At 42.2% G+C, this 18,150-nt stretch overlaps 1 protein-coding gene across 1 annotated transcript; it reads left to right on the forward strand.

Annotated features, from left to right (window-relative positions):
• The first annotated feature begins 4,996 nt into the window (after positions 1-4,996).
• Positions 4,997-6,969, forward strand: LOC131648717 (uncharacterized). Its single transcript, XM_058918451.1, has 2 exons — positions 4,997-6,480; positions 6,873-6,969. Exons 1-2 carry the CDS (start codon positions 4,997-4,999, stop codon positions 6,967-6,969), a joined length of 1,581 nt encoding a protein of 526 aa, XP_058774434.1.
• Positions 6,970-18,150: the final 11,181 nt, after the last annotated feature.

Here is an 18,150-nt window from a genome sequence, read left to right on the forward strand (position 1 = left end):
AGGAGATTTAATCGGGAATTTCATCAATAATCAGGAAAATCAGAACAGTTGACTTTTGGGTCAAAAAACTGAAGAATTGTTCAAATGTTGACTTTTGGTGGAAAATCGGTCAAGAAAAGTTGAAGAATGGATAAAATCAGGAGTTTGATAGAAAGTTTCCAAAAATGGAAAAAAGACAAAAATGGAAACTTTTCAACACTTAGAGAAATTTTTGATCCTTTGAATCATGATGAGCAGTCCACTTCAGCACTGATTTACACGTGTCAAATGGCATTGTTTGGGAAAAATTCCAACATCAAAGTTGTTCCTCTCATGGAGGAGAACAACTTTGTAGTTGGAAGTTTTTTTATTTAAAGCTTGTATCAAGAGATATTAAGGTGAGAAGTTCCTGAAAACTCATTTGAATCAAGTCACAATCCAGGTCATAGGCCAAGTCATGACCTGGCATTTCATCAAGCACGTGGCATGCCAACTTTGGAAGTGATTATAGAGAAGCACAAGGGCCCATGAAATGCCATATTGATATGCTTCCATTCTACTCCATGTACTCTACCCATTGATCAAAGAAGTATGGAAATTTACGACGTATTGCATGGGATATGAGTTTTAAAAGTCATGTCCTGGCCAAGCTATGTCACAGCAACCCGTCAGGCCACAAATTAGGTCACGCACGCCCAGGCTAAGTAAGTGCAACATTGTGAATTCAGCGCCATTTTGAGTAAGCTTATGGCCTTTATTTCAAGAGATCATCAACACAAAATTGCTTGTCCTCCATGTCTTCTTTACAATGAGCCTAAACTCGAATTGAGTAAAGGTCTAGAGGAGAAGTTATGTGTGTGCAAAGAGAGCTACATGAAGTGTTCTTGGTGCAAGGCATTGGCAAAAGGAAGGACATCCATCACTGCAAGGGCACGCATGTCTTTTCCATAAAATCCCATGCACATGCTGCTCATGAAAAAGGTTCACCAGAAGCTTACCACAAGTGCATAACCTTCATTCACTAAGCTCACGGGAAAGATTGACTACATCACGTTCCCACCGTAACAACCATACACGCCCACCCCTCATATATAAGAATAACACCTTCACAACTCAAGCCCTCTCTCACTTCTTCACTCTCTCAAAAACCTCTCATCATTCTCTCTACCCTTACTTCACGATTCTCTTCACTCTCTCTACAAAAGAAAGAAAGTTTGTTACACTTTCTAACAAACTTCTTCATCTCAAAACCATCACCATCACCTTCATCTTCTTCCCCCACCTTCAACCATGACGAACGGCATCGCCACCTTGTAACCACCATGGCAACGACCTTCGCTTCCATCTTCATCATCTTCTCCGTATAACTGTCAACTCTACGTAACCTTCAAGACCTGTCATCATCGTTCTATCGCTTCCAAGATTCATCTCCGCAAAGTAATGTGAGGTCATTCTCTAATCAAGGAGCTGCGTGAGGTTCATAGTGCAAGCATCAACAACATCAAAGGCTCCGATCTGTGAAGCTTCGCTCTCGTTGCCATACCTCGAAACTAGTAAGCCTCACAGTCTCACTCAGCATGCATAGATGATAATCTTAGGTCATATAGAACTGGTTACGCGTTTTTAGATCTCATTACTTGATATGATTCTTGGATCCGTTATCAAAGACCGTTCTCTCTAAATTTATGAGCATGTTCGAACTAAGAATGGAAGTATGAACCTCTGGATAGCTTTAGTTTGCATTTTTAGTAGAGGTTCCGGTGGCCTAGGGTTTTAAAAACACCTTCGGTTTAGGCGTTAGAAGAAGAATTAACAAAAGATAATCGTGGATTCATGATCAGCGTAAAAAACCGAGTGGAAAGGCATGAGCTTTTTAAATTTCTGGAAGAAACGCATGGTCTCCGCCGTAAAACACGTCGCAGAAGATGACCGGAGCGGTGCTCCGGCGATGGCCTTTTATTTTATTCTTTTTTTCCGTCTGATGACGTGTAGCCTTGCTATTGGCTCCTATCCCATTCTCTGGCGTTTTTGTCTTATCCGCATGGTTAGCATGAGGGGTGGAGTTTTCTGATTGGTGTGTAGATTCATGTTTGTCTTCTAGTGACTTAAAGGGTGACTTGACCTATTGATTTGTGTGTGCATAAGAATTTCACGTTACCTTTTAATGAAACTATAGCACATAAATGAAAAGCACATGCCATAGTCAGTAATAAGTGTAATTAATTACTGAAGGAAACAAATGGAAATATAGTAGACGGTGTGGGCGCTGGGCCTCACTTGTGGTGGGCCTGTAATGTTTTCGATTGACACCCGTGCTTCGCTAATGCACCTACCGTCTTGTGAATGAGGGCCCAAGCGCCTTGATTTATCCACCCCCGGATTAGGCCCAGATGCATTATAACATAGATTTTAGTTCATAATAAAATTGCTGATGCACCCCATGCAGTTTAGATTTTAGTTTTTATTTTTTAATTTTGTTTTCTTCTATTTTTAGCTCATAATCCTTTTTAACTCAAAAAATAAAATGTATAAAAATGCTTTTAGAAATTTTAGGCTATGTGAATAACTTTCATAATTTTTGTGTTTTTTTAGTTGTCGTAATAGCTTTAATAAACCGTTTTGTCCATATGCGCAAATGTCCTTTTGATCTTAACTCCTTTTGTAAATGAATTGTTAATTGATTTAGGATTAGAATTTAATCTCGATTCCTGTTGTATGAGCTCAATTGACATATATAGAATTGAATTTTGGTTTCTTGGTAGATTTTAATTCTTCTTTTAATTAGACTCTGATTTCTTTTAATTGATCTTGCTTTCTTGTATGTTTTAGAACTTGCTTAGCGTAGTATAGAGTTAGAATTCCCTTAACTCCAATAAAACTCAAATAATAGATTTTTAGGTTAATTTTGACATTTAACTTCCTCCACAAAAAGGGTCATAAAAATAGTTCTTGTGTTTAGTTTTGCATTAAGGTTTGAATTGCTTTTGTATCATTTACATGTTGATTTCTATATGATTTTTTGTGACTTTGTTACTTGACTTTGGCCATACCTTTTGGCCTATTTTTAGACTCCATTAGACATGAATAGGAATTAGACAACTTAGATTAGAACATAGAATTAGTTCCCCTTTTTTCATTTCTTTTTCTTTTCAACTTTTAAAATACTTAATAAAAAAACCGATGAAGATCATACCGTTGCTATATTTCATGGTAGGAAAGAAATGATTGAGGCGTAGGCCTCGATGTATGTTCTTTCCTACTTAACGGAGAAGAAATGATTGAGGTGTGAAGCCTCGGTGTATTTCTTAACCGTTATTTAGAGAAACGATTGTGGCGTAGGCCTCGATGTGCATTCTCTAAATATTCATAAAAAACCCTTTTTGTATCTCTTTTATTTAGCGGAGAAGAAATGATTGAGGTGTGAAGCCTCGGTGTATTTCTTAACCGTTATTTAGAGAAACGATTGTGGCGTAGGCCTCGATGTGCTTTCTCTAAATATTCAAAAAACAAAAAAAATCCTTTTGGTATGATCTAAGTCACAAAATTAAAATCCCTATAAAAAACACCAACCCAAAAACACTTCAAAAAAACTTAATAAATGTTCAGACTTAAAACAAAAGTGAGGAAGTGATGCGAGACCTTGTAGTGGGTTCTCGTCATCATGGAATTACCCTAAAAGATACAAACCAATCTCTCTTTTTCTTCTTTTCTTAAGGGCACCGTTATTTCCGCTTGTACGCATCGTAGGTCTGTCCCCTTATGCAAGAGCGCGAACGTTAACGCCGCCCAATTAAAAAACACAAAAACAAACAGAAAATCTTTAGCCGAGCTACGGTAACTCTGATTCCTGAAAAGGATACGTAGGCAGCGGGGTAGGGCCCGTGCGAGTACAATTCTTTATTTTCCCTACATTTTGCATTCATTTCGCATATAGACATAGACATAGATATACACCCTTTAGATAGAAACAGACATAGGTGGATACCATCGAGTACGATGGGCGTGAGGGGTGCTAATACCTTCCCCTTGCGTAACCGACTCCCGTACCTTGATTCTCTGGTCGCAAGACCCTGTTCCTTCCTTTGTTAGGTTTCCTGATATTCCTTTCCCTTATGGGATAAATATATTGGTGGCGACTCTGTTCATTTTTCGCGAGCGTGCGACAGCTGGCGACTCTGCTGGGGATGTTGCTAGACCTGTTGCTGGTCCATCCTTAGCGAGTCGATCCTAGCCTGCGTTTGTTTGTTTATTTACTGGGTGTTTATTTGTTTTCATGTCTATACCTTGTATATATGTTTGCATGTTTATTTTTTCTGCTTGCATATCATGTTTATTTCTGTTTGCACATCATGCATATGGATTATATTCTGTGTTCCTTGGGGTCTTCTGTTCTGTTTTGCAGGTTGGGTGGGATTGTTTCTATGAGGTAAAAGGCCCAATACCCAGGCCAGAGTGACACATAGGATACCTAGGATAGAGTGGATAGTCATGACGCCGATGAGATGTCAGGTCTTGTCTAGTGCGATCATGAGACCCACGCCCAGTCGAGGTCCAAATGGGGTATCATTGTTGGCATGTAGATGCAACAACATTGGTGCCTCAGGAGGACTGATAACGCTGGTTGCCATTTTGACCTACCTTGACCTAGACTACACCCGTGAGTGGGGAGGGATATACATGACAGGTACCGTTGGTGACTATGTGGTTCTGTTGGTGACTATTTGGTTCTGTGGTTGACTATTTGGTCCTATTGATGATTATGGTTCTTCTGGTTCTCGGATCTATGCCGGACTTTTGATCCTATGATATCTTCTTGCTCAGAATTATTGCCTTGGTCCCTCTATGTCGTGGGGACCCAATCTGCATCATTTTCATCATGGCATGTTTACATTTCAAAAAAAAAGAGGAAAAAAAAAGAAAAAAGAAAGAAAAAGAAAGAAAAGAAAAAAAAAAGAGTTTAATTCTCATTTGCATGTTATTTTACAGGGTATCCAGAAAATATCAATTTCCGTCAAGAATGGATAACAACGTGACCACCAACCGAGAAACTACGAGGAGCACACACACTTATACTTTCCATCGCGAGGGTATGGTTCAATTGGGACAATTGGGTGAATTGGTCACTGGTCATAATGAAACAGTGTTCAGTGGCAACTATGGCAACATATTATCTCTTCTGTATTCGCGTGTCGACGAATGGGCCTTATCTACTCTTCTTCAGTTCTACGACCCAGATATCCGTTGTTTCACATTTTCAGATTATCAGCTAGCTCCCACTCTCGAAGAGTACTCTTACCTCCTCAACATCAAGATTCAACACAGAGTGCCTTTTGTTTGTGTCCCAGAGAAACCTAGGTTGGATTACATTGCCAATGCTCTTTATTTGAGCTTGGGGGATGTTCATGATAACTGGAAGAAGAAGGGTGATACTCATGGCTTCCACATGAGCTTCCTGGTTGAAAAAGCTCAAGAATTTGCTGACAAAGGAATATGGGAGGCTTTCAATGCTATTTTGGCCGCTTTAATCTATGGAATTGTGATGTTTCCCAACATTCACAAGTTCGTTGACTTGGCTGCTATATGTCTTTTTATGGACAAGAATCCAATACCCACCCTATTGGCTGACACATATTATTCTATTCACTCTCGACATGGTAAAAGGGGGGCTATTCGAGGTTGCTTGCCGCTGTTATATAAATGGTTCAAATCTCATTTGCCTGCTAGTGGTCCGTTTGTTACCTCCACTCAGAAATGGTCTCAGAGAATCATGGGACTTACTGCAAACGATATCGTATGGTATCAATTCCGAACAGGCATATCTGAAGTCATTATTAGATGCGGAAACTTTGGTAACGTCCCGCTCATTGGGACAAAAGGATGTATTAACTACAACCCAATTCTAGCTCTTCGTCAGTTGGGTTATACCATGAAGAGTGGGCCTTCGGATAGGGAGATTTACCAATCCGTGTACTTTGAGAGGGGAGCTGACCCGGTAGCGCTTGAGGAAATCAGGAAAGCCTGGAATAACATTCATATAGGTGAGAGATCCACTCTGGGAGCCAAGAATGCCATTGCTATGGAGCCCTATACCGATTGGGTTAAGGAGAGAGTCAAGACACTTCTGTTACCATTCCCGAGGGTCCCTCTCTTGTATGCACAACCTCCGAAGATATCAGAAACTATGGTATCAAGAGAACGTTTTGACCAGGTCCGCGTCGCCAATTTGAGACTCAAAGAGAAAGATAGGGATATGGATTTGAAGCGCTATTTCCTTAAACAGACAAAGAATGAGCTGGCCCGTGAACTTAAAACTCTCAAAGGAGAGTCTTCTCAAGCCAGGAAGAGAGTTAGAACTGAAAAGGACGGAAAAGCTGTTGTTGCTCCTACTGAAGACCCTCAAAAGGTTATAGAAAAGGCTATACAGGAAGAAAAAGAGAAGCTCAGACGAGAGTATCAAGAAGACCTGAAAGCCCACAAGCTCCGACTGGAGAAAGAAACCAAGTATGAGTTGAGGACCATGAAGAAGAAACTGGAAGAAGAGACCACTCAGAGAATAGCAGTTGAGACCCAACTGAAAGGAAGTCACCTCCGCACCGCCCGACTAGCTGAAGAGAATGTCAAGCTCAGAGATCAAATGATGAGTGAAGTAAATGTACTTGAGAAGACCTATATCCCAGAATGCAAAGGGTGTGACGAACTCAGGGATTGCTGCAAGAATCTAGACACACAGTTGTTCCGAAAGGATGAAGTGATTCAAAGCCTCGTCAAAGGAAGAGATCGGGAGACGACTAAGAAGCTATTTGACGAAACAAAGAAGTGGAGTGACGCCCATTTCAGACAAGGAGGGCCTTTGTTCTACATCGAGATGAATTGATAATTGAATTTGTTTGTAGATCACCACCAGATTTGTTGGATGGGGTCTCTATTGCTCTTTATATTGAAACATTGTTATTTGTGTTTGAACCTACTCGCCTTAGGGGGCTATTATGAATGAAATGAATTGCTTTCCGTTTTCACTTGATATCTCTCTCGTCACGTTGTTATTTGTTCTTGACTATCAGTCTTACTTTGGATACCCTGAAAATGACACAACACATCATATGCACACATGCACTCATACATTCACATTATCACATTGCATTTTTCAGGTTATTGCACAAGAAACTAATTGGGGTCCTTTTCAGCAACAGATTTCTTTCCCGACGACGAAGCTGACTTTCTTACATCCTTACCGCACCAGGAGTAACGAGAGAATCATGGAACAATTTGAACAGAATCAAGCTGCCCTCCGTAGGGATATGGATGTTATGGGGGAAAGAATGACCCAACTTATGGAGACTCTCCATGTCGTTGTTCAAGGACAAGAAGAGCTCAGAAAGAGCGTTGCTGGATTGATCAAGGATACTCCTACTAACTCTGCTGATGGGGGAGTAAAAACTAAGGAGATTCCTGTTGAGGGTATAGCAAAGGTAGTGGATGACCACCATGAGGTTATTGATCTTGAACATGATCTTACTGCTGAGTTGACCGAGACTGCTAAGATGTACCAAGCTCTCGAAGAACGCCTTAAGGCTGTTGAGGTTGCTAAAACTTCGAGTTTCGATACCGCTTCCCTGAGCTTGGTACCTGGAATTGTTATTCCACCGAAGTTCAAGGTGCCGGACTTTGATAAGTACAGGGGAATTACTTGCCCGGAAACTCACATTCGTTCTTACTGTCGTAAGATGGCCGCTCACGCCGAGAACGAACCTCTGCTTATGCATTTCTTCCAGGACAGTCTCACAGGAGCTCCGTTGGAGTGGTATATGAAACTTGAGAGGGCCAATGTCAGTACTTGGGGAGGACTTGTTGATGCCTTTTTGAAACAATACCACTACAATACTGCTATGGCTCCTAGCCGTGCCCAACTGCAGAATATGTCACAAAAGTCTGAAGAATCTTTCAAAGAATATGCCCAGAGGTGGCGTGAACTTGCTGCTCGAGTTCAACCTCCTCTTCTTGACCGAGAATTGATTGATCTGTTTATGGGTACTCTGAAAGGGCCGTACCTTCAACACATGGTTAGTAATACTTCTCCGTCCTTCTCAGATGTGGTCATCATTGGTGAACGGGTTGAGAACTGTGTAAAAGCTGGTACCATTCAGGGTGTTACTAATCCTAACAATTCAAGCGGTAATGGTAAGAAGCCGTATTCTGGGTTTGTGAAGAAGAAAGAAGGGGAAACCAGTACTGCTTCAGTTGACCAAGGTCGAACTCCAGTATACTCTGCTGTTCCACCTCCTTACTACCCGATGCCATATGCTGTTCCTGGTCCATATGTCCCTCAGGCATATGCTGCTGCATTTCCACAACCATGGATGGCACCCCAACAGCCTTTCGTACCACAACCACAAGTTGTTGCTCCTCAGAATCGTCAACAGAATCCTAGGCCTCAAGGTCAAAGAGCTCCACAAAGGCAGAGGTACCCTGATAGGCGTATAGATCCAATTCCGATGCCATATGCCCAGCTCCTTCCCCAATTACTTGCTGGTCAGTTGGTGCAACTCCGTGAAATGGGCCCTCCGCCTAGTCCTCTTCCTCCGGGATATGATGCCAATGCTCGCTGTGAATTCCACTCAGGCGCTCCAGGCCATACGATTGAAAAGTGTAAAGCATTAAAATACAAAGTCCAGGATCTTCTCGATGACAAGCTCATCTCGTTCACTCCTACTGGTCCTAATGTGCAGAATAATCCTATGCCTCCTCACGCTGGTGCGACCAATGCTATTGAGTCATGTGATGATCAGATCCTAGTAAGTGATGTTAATGAGGTAAGGATGCCGCTAGCAGTTGTCAGAGAGTATCTTGAGCAACAAAAGGTTTTGTGTGAACTACATGACTACTGTTTGCAATGTTCTTCTAACCCTGAGGAATGCACTAGGTTGAAAGAAGAAATTCAAAAACTAATGGATGAAGGTGTTCTTAGAGTGGAAAGGGTCGTTCCTGTCGAAGATGTAGCTACTCTAGAGATACCTTACCATCCTGCTGAGGTATCAAAGAATCAGAGTACTCCTTTGGTCGTTCGGGCTCCGAGTACTCCCTTGGTCATTCAGGCTCCGAGGACTCCTTTGGTTATTCAGGTTCCAAATGCTCCTTCGACCCCTCCATCCTCGTCTCTTGTTCCTTCTCCTGTGAATGATTCTAAGGCCGTCCCTTGGAGCTATAATGCCGTGTATATTCGAGGGAAGAAATATGATTGTCCTCCAGTGGGTAATTCGAGCATCATTAACATTACTGGCACTAGTGGCATTACCCGTAGTGGTCGGATCTTTGCTGCCCCTCCTCCACTTCCTAAAGAGACCAATAAAGAGGCTAGTACACAAGCAAAAGGAAAGCAAGTTGCTGTTGATCCTCCTGTGACACGTAATGCACAAGATGCCGAGCAACTATTGAAAATCATTAAGAAAAGTGATTACAAAGTGATTGACCAACTTGATCAGACCCAAGCCAAGATCTCCATCTTGTCTCTCTTGGTGCATTCTGAAGCTCATCGTGATGCTCTGATGAAAGTTCTGGCTTCCGCCCACGTTACTCAAGACATTACCGTGCCTCAGTTTGAAGGGGTTGTGACCAACATTGCTGCTGGTAATTGTTTGGGTTTTTCTGATGATGAGCTTCCGCCTGAGGGCAGAGCACACAACAAAGCGTTGCATATCTCCGTCAAGTGTCTGGATGCTGTGTTGTCTCGAGTTCTGATTGATACTGGTTCTTCTCTTAATGTGATGCCCAAGACCACTTTGTTTAAGCTGAGTATGGATGGGATTATGATGAGACCATGCACTATGAGTGTCAGAGCGTTTGATGGCTCTAGGAGGTCCGTAGAAGGGGAAATTGATCTGCCTGTTTTGATTGGCCCTCACATGTTCTATATTGCCTTCTATGTCATGGATATAAGTCCTTCATACACTTGCCTCTTGGGTCGTCCTTGGATCCATGCTGCTGGGGCTGTGACATCTACCCTCCATCAGTGTTTGAAATTTGTTGTGAATGACAAGATTGTTGTGATCACTGGTGAAGAGGATTTGATTGTCAATAATCTGGCGTCATACCGTTATGTTGAAGTGGAGGGAGAAATACAAGAGACACCTTTTCAGGCCTTAGAGATCGTGTCGGTTGATAAACTCCCCGTGGTTGAGAATAAGAAAGAACTCGGAGCACCCCTCTCGTCTTTAAATGATGCTAAGGCCTTCTTAGAAGCTGGTACTCCCCATAGTGCTTGGGGCAAGCTGATTGATGTTCATGAGAAGCGAGACAAGTATGGCCTTGGATATCAGCCATCTTCCTCTACTCAGCTCAGCATAATTCCTGGAAAGAAGGTGATTCCCCCCATTTCTCAAGTGTTCGTCAGTGCAAGCACCAATTCTGGAAGTCAGGTTCTCGCCGTGGACGATGATGATGAAGAAGATCTCTCCAAATTCATTTGCCATGCTGCGCCTGGACAGGAACTCAACAATTGGACTATCTTGGACATCCCTAGAGTCACTTTCATGGAGATGTAATTTTCTTGTTTCGATAAGTCATATGCTTCGCCCTAAGCATTTTGACCACTTGTATAAAGAAGGGCCCCCCATGTTGTTTCAGTTTGTTTAATATTGAATAAAAATCATATCTTCGCATGCAATTACTGTTCCATTTCTTTCATTTTTTGTTTTTACTTTAAAAAACTTTTTCAAAAAATGGCAAAGATTTCCTTTTTCCTTTTTATGTGTTGCATTCTAAGGCATAAATCATCCATCGTGCAGATCTGGCTCGAATTCCATCAAAAATGATAATGTTACAGTTCCGCGTCTTAATATCCTTGAGAATCCAATTGACCAAGCTGATGAGGATAGTGGGGAAGATTGTGAAGTCCCTGAGGAATTGGCAAGACTTTTGAGACAAGAGGAGAAATCTATTCAGCCGCATCAGGAAGCCATAGAAATCATCAACCTCGGTTCAGAAGAAGCAAAGAAAGAAGTCAAGATAGGGGCCGCTTTGCAAGATGATGTAAAGAGAAGGTTGATTGAGTTGCTTCAAAAGTATGTTGACATCTTCGCCTGGTCATACGAAGACATGCCTGGTTTAGACACGGATATAGTTATGCACAGGTTACCGCTCAAACCAGAATGTCCGCCTGTAAAGCAAAAACCACGAAGAACTCGACCTGATATGGCTTTGAAAATCAAGGAAGAAGTTGAAAAACAGTTGAAGGCAGGTTTCCTATCTGTGTGTGAGTATCCTCCTTGGATTGCAAACATAGTGCCCGTTCCTAAGAAGGACGGAAAGGTACGTATGTGTGTTGACTACCGAGATTTGAATAGGGCAAGTCCGAAGGATGATTTCCCTCTGCCTCATATTGACGTGCTAGTCGACAACACTGCTCAGTATTCGGTGTTCTCTTTCATGGATGGTTTTTCTGGCTATAATCAAATAAAAATGGCTCCTGAAGATATGACCAAGACTACTTTTACCACTCCGTGGGGTACGTATTGTTATAAGGTGATGCCTTTTGGTCTTAAGAATGCGGGTGCGACATATCAACGAGCTATGGTGACCCTTTTCCATGATATGATCCATAAGGAGATTGAGGTATACGTCGATGATATGATTGCAAAATCCCAAACTGAGGAGGAACATTTGGTATATCTTGAGAAACTGTTTGCTCGTCTGCGAAAATTCAAGTTGAGGCTTAATCCAAACAAGTGCACCTTTGGGGTGCGATCTGGAAAGTTACTTGGATTCATTGTGAGCCAACGAGGGATTGAGGTCGACCCTGATAAAGTAAGAGCAATACAGAACATGCCAGCACCGAAGAATGAAAAAGAAGTTCGAGGGTTCCTTGGAAGATTGAATTATATAGCCAGGTTCATTTCTCATCTCACTGACACTTGTGAACCCATATTCAAATTGCTGCGCAAAAATCAAGATATCCGTTGGGATGATCATTGTCAGGAAGCCTTCGAAAAGATCAAGCAGTATCTCCAAGAGCCACCAATTCTCATGCCTCCAGTTCCTGGGAGGCCGCTTCTTATGTACTTAACTGTGCTTGAAGGATCTATGGGGTGTGTGTTGGGTCAACATGACGAGTCTGGTCGAAAAGAGTGCGCCATTTATTACCTGAGCAAAAAGTTTACCGATTGTGAATCCCGCTACTCACTACTCGAGAAAACTTGCTGTGCTTTGGTATGGGCTGCTCGCCGACTGAGGCAGTATATGTTGACTCATACCACTCTATTGATCTCCAAAATGGACCCGATAAAGTACATCTTTGAAAAGCCGGCTCTTACAGGAAGACTAGCCCGATGGCAAATGCTTTTATCAGAATATGATATCCAGTATGTCACACAGAAGGCCATCAAAGGGAGTGTCCTTGCAGATCATCTTGCTCATCAGCCATTAGAAGAGTATCAGTCAATGAAGTTTGACTTCCCTGATGAGGATATCATGAAACTGGATGATGATGAAGGACCCGAACCAGGGGAGCGATGGACTCTCACGTTCGATGGTGCATCAAATGCTATGGGCCATGGTATTGGGGCAGTTTTGACTTCTCCTCGTCAAACTCACATCCCTTTTACAGCTAGAATATGCTTTGATTGCACGAACAATGTCGCAGAATACGAAGCCTGCATAATGGGTCTCGAAGCAGCCATTGATATGAGAATCAAAATCCTTGAGGTTTATGGGGATTCTGCCTTGGTTATACATCAAGTGAGAGGTGATTGGGAGACACGACACCCCAATTTAGTTCCTTATAAGGACTATATCTTGGAGTTGCTGCCCGCTTTCGAGGAAATCACTTTCAATCACATCCCCCGAGAGGAAAATCAATTGGCAGATGCTTTGGCTACTTTGGCGGCCATGTTCAGAGTTAGCTCCCCTAAAGAAATGCCGGACATAACGATCCTCCGTTACAAGGAACCTGCCCATACATTCCCTGCCCATTGTCTCACTACTGAAGATGTGTATGATGAAAAGCCATGGTATTACGACATCAAGAGGTATGTTGAGAAGCAAGAGTATCCCGAAGATGCTACGATTGGTGATAAGCGAACGCTTCGGAGATTAGCATCCAAGTTCTTCTTGTCAGGAGACGTCCTGTACAAAAGAAACTATGATTCAGTTTTGCTCAGATGCGTGGATAGACACGAAGCAGAATCGATCATGCGGGAAATTCATGAAGGATCCTTCGGAACTCATTCCAGTGGACATTCTATGGCCAAAAAGATCTTGCGAGCAGGATATTACTGGATGACGATTGAAAGTGATTGTTATGTGTACGTGAAGAAATGTCACAAATGTCAAGTGTATGCTGACAGAATTCATGTTCCTCCGACTCCTCTGAATGTCCTGACATCGCCTTGGCCCTTTGCTATGTGGGGCATAGACATGATCGGACGGATAGAGCCACAAGCTTCAAATGGACACAGATTTATTCTTGTTGCTATCGACTACTTCACCAAATGGGTTGAAGCTGCTTCTTACAAGAACGTAACCAAGCAAGTCGTTACTCGCTTCATCAAGAAGGAGATCATATGCCGATATGGGGTTCCAAACAAGATCATCACTGATAACGGGTCCAATCTTAATAACAAGATGATGGCGGAGTTGTGTGAAGAGTTCAAGATTGAACATCACAATTCGTCACCCTATCGGCCAAAGATGAATGGCGCAGTCGAAGCTGCTAACAAGAATATAAAGAAGATTGTCCAGAAGATGGTTAGAACGTATAAAGATTGGCATGAGATGTTGCCATTTGCTTTGCATGGCTATAGAACTTCTGTCCGTACTTCAACTGGGGCAACCCCCTTCTCTCTCGTCTACGGTATGGAGGCCGTTCTACCTGTCGAAGTGGAAATCCCTTCGTTGAGAGTCTTGATGGACGCCAAACTCGATGAAACTGAATGGGTTCAAACGAGGCTTGATCATCTCAATCTAATTGAGGAGAAACGCTTATCTGCTATCTGCCATGGCCAGTTGTATCAAAAGAGGATCAAGAAAGCGTATGACAAGAAGATTCGGCCTCGAGAATTCCACACAGGTGACCTAGTCGTAAGGAAGATCTTGCCAATTCACACTGATCCAAGGGGCAAATGGACTCCCAACTATGAGGGACCATACATTGTGAAGAAAGCATTTTCAGGTGGTGCTTTAATCCTGACAAAGATGGATGGGGAAGACGTTCCGCTTCCAGTCAATTCAGACTCAGTCAAAAAATACTACGCATAAAAGACCCGCTAGGTCGACGTACCTAGGCAAAAATAAGGGCATCCCGGCAAACCAAAAAGGTTTGGGCAAAAATTAGGGATAAAACAAAAAGAAGAATAACCCGCTAAGTTGAAAACCCGAAAGGGCGACTTAGGCAAAAAGGGGTATCCCGCTGGATTGAAAACCCGAAAGGGCGGTCCAGGCAAAAGTTAGGGATCAAAAGCGAGAGGCTGCAGTCTGAACATCCTTCACAAAGACCATTATACGCCCTTGGCAGATCGGACAGATCAATCCAACCACTACCCTTCTGAAGCAAAGCATTGAGAGGATCGAGGATATGGGAACTGTAGCAATATCAGTTTTAGTGGAAACCCGAGCATTTCTCTTTGCCATTTTGCTCTTTGCATTTGTATTTTCTTTTTTCGCAACTACCTCATTTAGGAGTTGCTTCCCTGTACAGAAGCCTATTCACAGGCATTCCATCAATAAAATGATCTTTTGATGCAAAAGCTTTCTTTCTTTCTTTTCATTTTTTTACGCAGGCGAGGTACGATTTAATTCGTTATTAAACATTGCATTGAAAGCGTGGGGGCAATAACCACAAAATCAAAACGAAACACGATGTTACATAAACATAAAAGTGTTCTAAGGGGCACCTTTTGCACCCAAATGTTGTTTTCTGTGCAGGTTGCAGGTTCTAGCCATCATCTTGGCTCATAGTATGTCACAAAGGTCATCATCATCCCGCGTGAAAGTTCCAGAGTATAATTCATCAGTACTGGTAAGCATGGGGCACCTGAAAAAGGTCCATATCCCTCTTCCGTATGGCAGACGAAGAGCGGTCTCTCAAAACTCATGATTCCCCAAGCGGCATGGGATGTAAGGAAAGTCGAGCAAGATCATTTCACCCCAGCAGGGCTATGTTCCAACCCTCAACGCAGTTACCAATAATCTTTGGTACTGTAGGGTTTCTGATATCAACTCACAATAATGGTTTAAGATCACAAGACAACGGACCCCAATGATCCCTCTTCTCTCCCCCCAAGGGCCTTTATTTGGCACTTTGCATATAGAATCCATTGCATATAGCATTTGCATCCTCAAAAGCGTAGCATATCCGTCAAAAGCGGAACATTACGCCACAGAAAAGTCAAACATGCATACAAAGCATAAGCCAGCTAATGCAAATCAGCACTCAATCAAGACGACGATACTTCCCCGCATAAAAAGGTCCTTACAAAACTCCAATTGATATCTGCTACTCCATTACAAATCTCCTCCATCCACGGTGCCGATACTTGGTTTTACCAATCCCCAATCCCCAGTCTAAGTGCTTTTCATTCTTGTGGATCGTAGGTCCGTTGACCTTATCCTCATCTTTTCATTCTTGTGGATCGTAGGTCCGTTGACCTTATCCTCATCTTTTCATTCTTGTGGATCGTAGGTCCGTTGACCTTATCCTCATCCTTTTCATTCCTGTGGATCGTAGGTCCATTGACCTTATCCTCATCTTTTCCATTCTTGTGGATCGTAGGTCCGTTGACCTTATCCTCATCCTTTTTCATTCCTGTGGATCGTAGGTCCGTTGACCTTATCCTCATCCTTTGCATTCTTGTGGATCGTAGGTCCGTTGACCTTATCCTCATCCTTTTTCATTCCTGTGGATCGTAGGTCCATTGACCTTATCCTCATCTTTTCCATTCTTGTGGATCGTAGGTCCGTTGACCTTATCCTCATCCTTTTTCATTCCTGTGGATCGTAGGTCCGTTGACCTTATCCTTATCCTTTTTCATTCTTGTGGATCGTAGGTCCGTTGACCTTATCCTCATCCTTTGCATTCTTGTGGATCGTAGGTCCATTGACCTTATCCTCATCTTTTCCATTCTTGTGTATCGTAGGTCCTACCTTTCCATCAAACCCGTATTTTCCAATCGCAGTTTCATACAACAATCATTTCCATCGAGAACCTTGTATTGGCACCTTGGCTACGTTACAAGCTATCTCCAGTCAACCATTACTCACCATAAACTTTTCCACCAAAAAAAAAAATAATAAAAAAAAAAAAAATAATAAAAAAAAAAAAAAAAATAAAAATCTCTTTCCCCAGCAGATATCAAAGCAAAAATAAGAATAACACTTACACCATCTTCTCTTTGAGGACAAATTTCTGGTACTTTGGTATTTAATCATCTTCTACCTCGAATGTTCGAAAGGCTAACGCCAATCTCATCTTCAGGTTTAAGAGGATTAAATAGGGGCAGCTGTCATACCCCAAATTTGTCCTACCCTTTAACTTCTAACTGGCTTAGGTTTTGCATTCATGTACATACATCGCTTAGGTCATAACTCATCCCCATGCATTCATATCATTGGTGCTACTCAAAGGCTAGCAAGAAAGAGCTCTGTTGCAAAGAAGTTTGATCAGAGAATCACGTGGCTCTATGTTCATTGAAGTCCTCCTGGATTGGGGTGTCTCTCCGCTTCAAATCAGGGCATTGGTTAGAGGGTACAAGCTTGCAAATCATCTGGTTCCTTAAGTCAGGGTTTTCTTGACCAAAGTCAACCAGTTGACTTTCCGGTCAACAGTTAATCAGGAGTGGTCTCTATGTGTGAAAAGCTTCTCATGCCGACTATGTGGATGTGTTTGTTTGACTGGATTTGATTGGAGGAGATTTAATCGGGAATTTCATCAATAATCAGGAAAATCAGAACAGTTGACTTTTGGGTCAAAAAACTGAAGAATTGTTCAAATGTTGACTTTTGGTGGAAAATCGGTCAAGAAAAGTTGAAGAATGGATAAAATCAGGAGTTTGATAGAAAGTTTCCAAAAATGGAAAAAAGACAAAAATGGAAACTTTTCAACACTTAGAGAAATTTTTGATCCTTTGAATCATGATGAGCAGTCCACTTCAGCACTGATTTACACGTGTCAAATGGCATTGTTTGGGAAAAATTCCAACATCAAAGTTGTTCCTCTCATGGAGGAGAACAACTTTGTAGTTGGAAGTTTTTTTATTTAAAGCTTGTATCAAGAGATATTAAGGTGAGAAGTTCCTGAAAACTCATTTGAATCAAGTCACAATCCAGGTCATAGGCCAAGTCATGACCTGGCATTTCATCAAGCACGTGGCATGCCAACTTTGGAAGTGATTATAGAGAAGCACAAGGGCCCATGAAATGCCATATTGATATGCTTCCATTCTACTCCATGTACTCTACCCATTGATCAAAGAAGTATGGAAATTTACGACGTATTGCATGGGATATGAGTTTTAAAAGTCATGTCCTGGCCAAGCTATGTCACAGCAACCCGTCAGGCCACAAATTAGGTCACGCACGCCCAGGCTAAGTAAGTGCAACATTGTGAATTCAGCGCCATTTTGAGTAAGCTTATGGCCTTTATTTCAAGAGATCATCAACACAAAATTGCTTGTCCTCCATGTCTTCTTTACAATGAGCCTAAACTCGAATTGAGTAAAGGTCTAGAGGAGAAGTTATGTGTGTGCAAAGAGAGCTACATGAAGTGTTCTTGGTGCAAGGCATTGGCAAAAGGAAGGACATCCATCACTGCAAGGGCACGCATGTCTTTTCCATAAAATCCCATGCACATGCTGCTCATGAAAAAGGTTCACCAGAAGCTTACCACAAGTGCATAACCTTCATTCACTAAGCTCACGGGAAAGATTGACTACATCACGTTCCCACCGTAACAACCATACACGCCCACCCCTCATATATAAGAATAACACCTTCACAACTCAAGCCCTCTCTCACTTCTTCACTCTCTCAAAAACCTCTCATCATTCTCTCTACCCTTACTTCACGATTCTCTTCACTCTCTCTACAAAAGAAAGAAAGTTTGTTACACTTTCTAACAAACTTCTTCATCTCAAAACCATCACCATCACCTTCATCTTCTTCCCCCACCTTCAACCATGACGAACG

Source organism: Vicia villosa, linkage group LG1 (assembly GCF_029867415.1).
Source record: "Vicia villosa cultivar HV-30 ecotype Madison, WI linkage group LG1, Vvil1.0, whole genome shotgun sequence".
Lineage (NCBI taxonomy): Eukaryota > Viridiplantae > Streptophyta > Magnoliopsida > Fabales > Fabaceae > Vicia > Vicia villosa.

Excerpts from the sequence above, each read along its gene's own strand:
- LOC131648717 (XM_058918451.1), top strand. The coding sequence starts at position 4,997 with ATGGATAACAACGTGACCACCAACCGAGAAACTACGAGGAGCACACAC. Across the intron at positions 6,481-6,872 it reads CGACTGGAGAAAGAAACCAA|ATCACCACCAGATTTGTTGG; the intron begins GTATGAGTTGAG and ends ATTTGTTTGTAG.